Genomic DNA, 5,005 nt, shown 5'->3' on the forward strand with positions numbered 1-5,005 from the left:
GGCATGAACGCATTCATTCCAGGTTATTTAGAAGAACAGTGAATGGGAGACTGACCAAACAAGGATATCTTGCAAGAGGGTTATCTACAACCGATATTAACCAGAATTCACCACCGTCACCGTGTTACTTGGGCAAGACAAACAGCATGTCAACTTACAGTTAGGACACTGGCGACATGTCATATTTTCAGATGAATCCTGTTTCCGGCTTGTTAAAGCTAATGGTAGGATTCGTGTTCGTCGTTTGCCTGGAGAAGAGATGAGGAAGACTGTCTTTCCCACAGGAGGTGGTGCAGTACACGTTTGGGCAGCTATTCACCATGGTGAGAAAACTGCTCTTCATATCCTCCAGAGAAACACCAATGGTGCCTCCTACAGGCTTCACACGGAGACGATATTTCTGCCATATGCTAGAGCAAGGTTTGGCAATAACTTTGTGTTCCAGGATGACAATGTTACTTTACACAATGCACGTATTGTACATGATTATCTCGACCAGGAGGATGTTACAATATTGTCATGGCCAGCAAAGTCTCCAGATCGTAACCCATTGAGAACTGTTGGGCAGAACTGAGCCGGAAAGTTGCTAACCACGACCTTGAACCAGCTACTGTAACTGAGTTTCAGTACCTTCTAGTGACAAATTGGGATGAAATTACGGTGGATTACATCCATAACTTCCTCGATAACATGCTACGTCGCCTTGCGGGGGTTATTACAGTACGAGGAGGACCAACCAAGTACTGAATGTTTAATATGAACTGATATAAGGTTACAGAGGCTGATTATAATGATTTGATGTTATATTTTGTTATTGTATATGTTTTGGTAAGATTTTGTTGTTATAAGTGAAATGCTGAATTACACATCTATCTACAGGTGTCTGATAAAATTGTTTGCTGTTTTAATAAGTCGTTCCTGATGTCCAAATTACATATGTAGATGTTTAATATAACATGCATTTTACAGTTTCACAGCGCTAAGTGTATTTGTATCCCATTTTGATAATGAGTATGTTATTTGTTACAAAAAAGCTTTGACTCTAGCTGTTACGTGTCCAAAGCTCTGACTCTAGCTGTAACGTGTCCAAAGCTCTGACTCTAGCTGTAACATGTCCAAAGTTCTGACTCTAGCTGTAACGTGTCCAAAGTTCTGACTCTAGCTGTAACGTGTCCAAAGCTCTGACTCTAGCTGTAACGTGTCCAAAGCTCTGACTCTAGCTGTAACATGTCCAAAGTTCTGACTCTAGCTGTAACGTGTCCAAAGCTCTCACTCTAGCTGTAACGTGTCCAAAGCTCTGACTCTAGCTGTAACGTATCCATCATGTCGGCTCAGTTGGTGTTTCCTCATCTCTTCCTTTAGTGTATTGCTTAGAAGTGTTTTTCAATTTAAAAACGTTTTATATAAAATCAGCTCATTGGTATACAAGAATGCTAAGTAACACAAATCATGTTAACAGCAAAACAATTAGACTGGAATCATTACCATAATCCACGGAATGTCATACATAAATTTTATCGTTGACTGATGAAATTATTGTCAAAAAAGAAATAAATACAATTACTGAATACTCATTGTGTGGATGCTAATTATTCTGAGGGTTATTCATTGTGTGGATATTTATTATTATGAGGGTTACTCACTGTGTGGATACTAATTAGTGTGAGGGTTATTAATTGTGTGGATATTTATTATTATGAAGGTTACTCACTGTGTAGATACAAATTACTGTGAGGGTTACTCATTGTGTGGGTGTTACTTTTTGTGAGGGTTAGTCATTGTGTGGATATTTATTATTATGAAGGTTACTCACCGTGTGGATAATAATTATTGTGAGGGTTACTTATTGTGTGGATACTAATTATTGTGAGGGTTATTCATTGTGTGGATATTTATTATTATGAGGGTTACTCACTGTGTGGATACTAACTATTGTGACGGTTACTCATTGTGTGAGTGCTAATTATTGTGAGGGTTAGTCATTGAGTGGATACTAATTGTTGTGAGGGTTAGTCATAGTGTGTGCTGATTATATGTTTTGTTTTTGCTTTAATGCATATAAATTAATAAATATCTCAATACCGTTACAATTTCTAATTCCAAACCATGAAAGGCCTGAAAGTTGTTCTGAGTAAAATGAAGCTAGAACTTTCAATCAGTCTAGAAATGGAACGTGACAATGTGATTTGTCTTTCATTCAGCGTTTTACAAACTGGCTTTTCATATTAACATCTATACTATCTATGAATTCTGAAAACAAAAAAACACCATTTAAACCAATAGGTTCTCCAACAGAATTCACATGCTTGACTTAGAAAGTTCTAAAATGATTCTGTAGTATAAGTTGATCAAAAGATACTAAGGTCTATAAAGTGTTTTTTTTTTAAATTAGTATATTAATTATATGTATAAATATATATTCTGGAAATACGAGGCACGCTATGGCCTGTAGGTATAATACAAAGAATATAATACTTGACTTATTTTGTTTGTTCCTAAGCGCAAAACTACACAATGGGCTATCTGTGCTGTGCCTACCACGGGTATCGAGACACGATTTTTTGCGTTATAAATTCACAGACTTACCGCTGAGCCACTGGGAGGCTACTTGATTTTTATTGGTATTCTCAATTTGAGTGATACCTTTGTGACACGTGAAGTAAACAGTAGGTCAAATCTCTCTAGGACTCAGACATAGCCATCCTTAATTTAAACAGCTAGGTCAAATCTCTCTAGGACTCAGACATAGCCACATCTAATTTAGTGCTCCTGACAAGAAAGAAAGCAACCAGTCAACAGAACCCACTGCCTATGTGGTTGCTCTTAAACGAATAGGGGGAGAAACTGCTCAGTGGCACATCGCAGCTCGAACCTTGGATATTTCGATCTGCAATTCATCACGACACCCATTAAGTCATTCCCGATCTTTAGCCTTTGATTCATTTATTATTGTCGCTTTTCACACTTCTAATTCCTTTGGCCAAACAATGGTCACAATAGTGTAGGACTGTAGGAAAACTTTTAACTCATATATTAAATATACATGACTTATTTCCCTGAGTTTTAATTATCACTATAAACTATTTATACCCTTTACTACTGAATATGTATTGAAGCTTTATAATTTTAGTACATCCTTATTCTCAACAGGTTTGTTTAGTATTCCGAGTCATCGTTCGATAAGTATAGTAACACGTTAAATAATGTATTTCGACAAACCTTATTAACAAACATCATTATTAAAATAATAATATTATGAAATCTAAGTTTTCGTGTAGCTTAAATGACAAACTTCCTAAACAACACATATGATATCTCCATTATTATTAAATTATTATTATTATTAAATCTAAGTTTTCGTGTAGCTTAACTGACAAACTTCCTAAACAACACATATGATATATCCACGAAAAGATAGAATTTGTATCGTTTACGGTGTCTAAGCTAGCGAATTCTAAGTCAAGTCTAATATGATTTAAATGGATGACAACGTCTTAACCGCAAATGAAATACCTATTTTTGAATTAGTCTTTTTAGCTTTTTTATTCTGAAAATTACAAAGTTGAGCTTTAAAGCTTTTTCATACATCGACGAAAGAATTTTAGGGCCATAAAAATATAGAAATTAATAAGAAATAAAGCCTTAAAAACGGGAGCGTGATAGACTATGATAACGTAGCATGAGTAATTTACTCGTATCGAAACAATCGCGTAATTCTTTCTTGAAATTAGTTTCTTTTGGTTCAAAAATAAAATTAATGTAGGAACCCTGTTTTCTTCGTTTTCAGCTACAGACGCTAATAATTAAAGGAGAGCCCACCCAATAAAAATATTTACCTGGTTAATTAACTTCTGTTGGCTTAAGAGCTGCTCTCTGAGTTCTTGAAGCTGGTTTATCATATCGTTCAGACGGCGTTCTTTTTCATTCAAAGATTCATCAGCTAAAGTTGTTTGAATGACTTCTCTGCCAGGTTGAGTTAGAAAGCGGTCTTGGCCTTTCACCACAGAGGTTTGAGGAATGGAGTCCGATCTATTAAATCATTATAAGTACTTATAAGTAGTGCACATTTCTAGAGACGTTCAGTTTGAAGATAACGCTAAACATAAATTTGTAAGTTTTTTTCTTTTCTTTAATTATACAATTTAGTTTTGAAGAAACGACAAAACTACGTTTACAACTCAAAAAACGTTTTTTTTATTCCTTGTAAATTCTAATGACTATCAAATACATTATCATATCTGTTAAACTGGTATGGCGACGAAAATTGATAACAAAAAATTACATTGCGCGAAACAGCCAAACAGTATGTCATTAGGAGGAATTTAGATATGACTATTTATTTCATTATTTTTATTACTTATTTGGGGAACGTAGTTGAACATTTTAGAATTTTTGTAATGAACCTACGTTTTTGATCATTTTGGGCCACTATGCAGTAACATCTTGTTTTAGAGCTTGTTGTGTATAAGGTAAACAGTTTTGTTTGTTTGTTTTTGAATTTCGCGCAAAGCTACACGAAGGCTATATGCGCTAGCAGTCCCTAATTTAGCAGTGTAAGACTAGAAGGAAGGCAGCTAGTCATCACCACCCACCGCCAACTCTTGAGCTAATCTTTTACCAACGAATAGTGGGATTGACAGTCACATTATAACGCCCCCACGGCTGAAAGGGCGAGCATGTTTGGTGTGACGAGGATTCGAACCCGCGACCCTCAGATTGCGAGTCGAGCGACCTAACCACCTGGCCATGCCGGGCCTAGGATAGACAGAGCAATAATACTGTGCGTGTCTTATTTACAATGTCTAGGGTAGACAGAGCAATAATACTGTGCGTGTCTTATTTACAATGTCTAGGGTAGACAGAGCAGGAATACTGTGCGTGTCTTATTTACAATTCTTTACATAATTTATTTAGCTATATTTTACTCAAATATATCTAATAAATGTATGAATAGTTTAAGAAGCGTTTTCACTGTTGTGCTTACTGCTTTTTTCTAGCCTATCCA

At 35.8% G+C, this 5,005-nt stretch overlaps 1 protein-coding gene across 1 annotated transcript in view; it reads right to left on the bottom strand.

Moving 5' to 3' along the window:
* The window catches only part of LOC106458882 (transcription factor SOX-5-like), a 125,315-nt gene that overhangs the window by 42,550 nt on the left and 77,760 nt on the right, over positions 1 to 5,005 (bottom strand). The window contains exon 3 of the mRNA XM_013918442.2: positions 3,837 to 4,029. Coding sequence (XP_013773896.2) covers positions 3,837 to 4,029 — 193 coding nt within the window. The remainder of the gene's footprint in view (positions 1 to 3,836; positions 4,030 to 5,005) is intronic.

The sequence above is a fragment of the Limulus polyphemus genome, unplaced genomic scaffold, assembly GCF_000517525.1.
Source record: "Limulus polyphemus unplaced genomic scaffold, Limulus_polyphemus-2.1.2 Scaffold527, whole genome shotgun sequence".
Classification (NCBI taxonomy): Eukaryota; Metazoa; Arthropoda; class Merostomata; order Xiphosura; family Limulidae; genus Limulus; species Limulus polyphemus.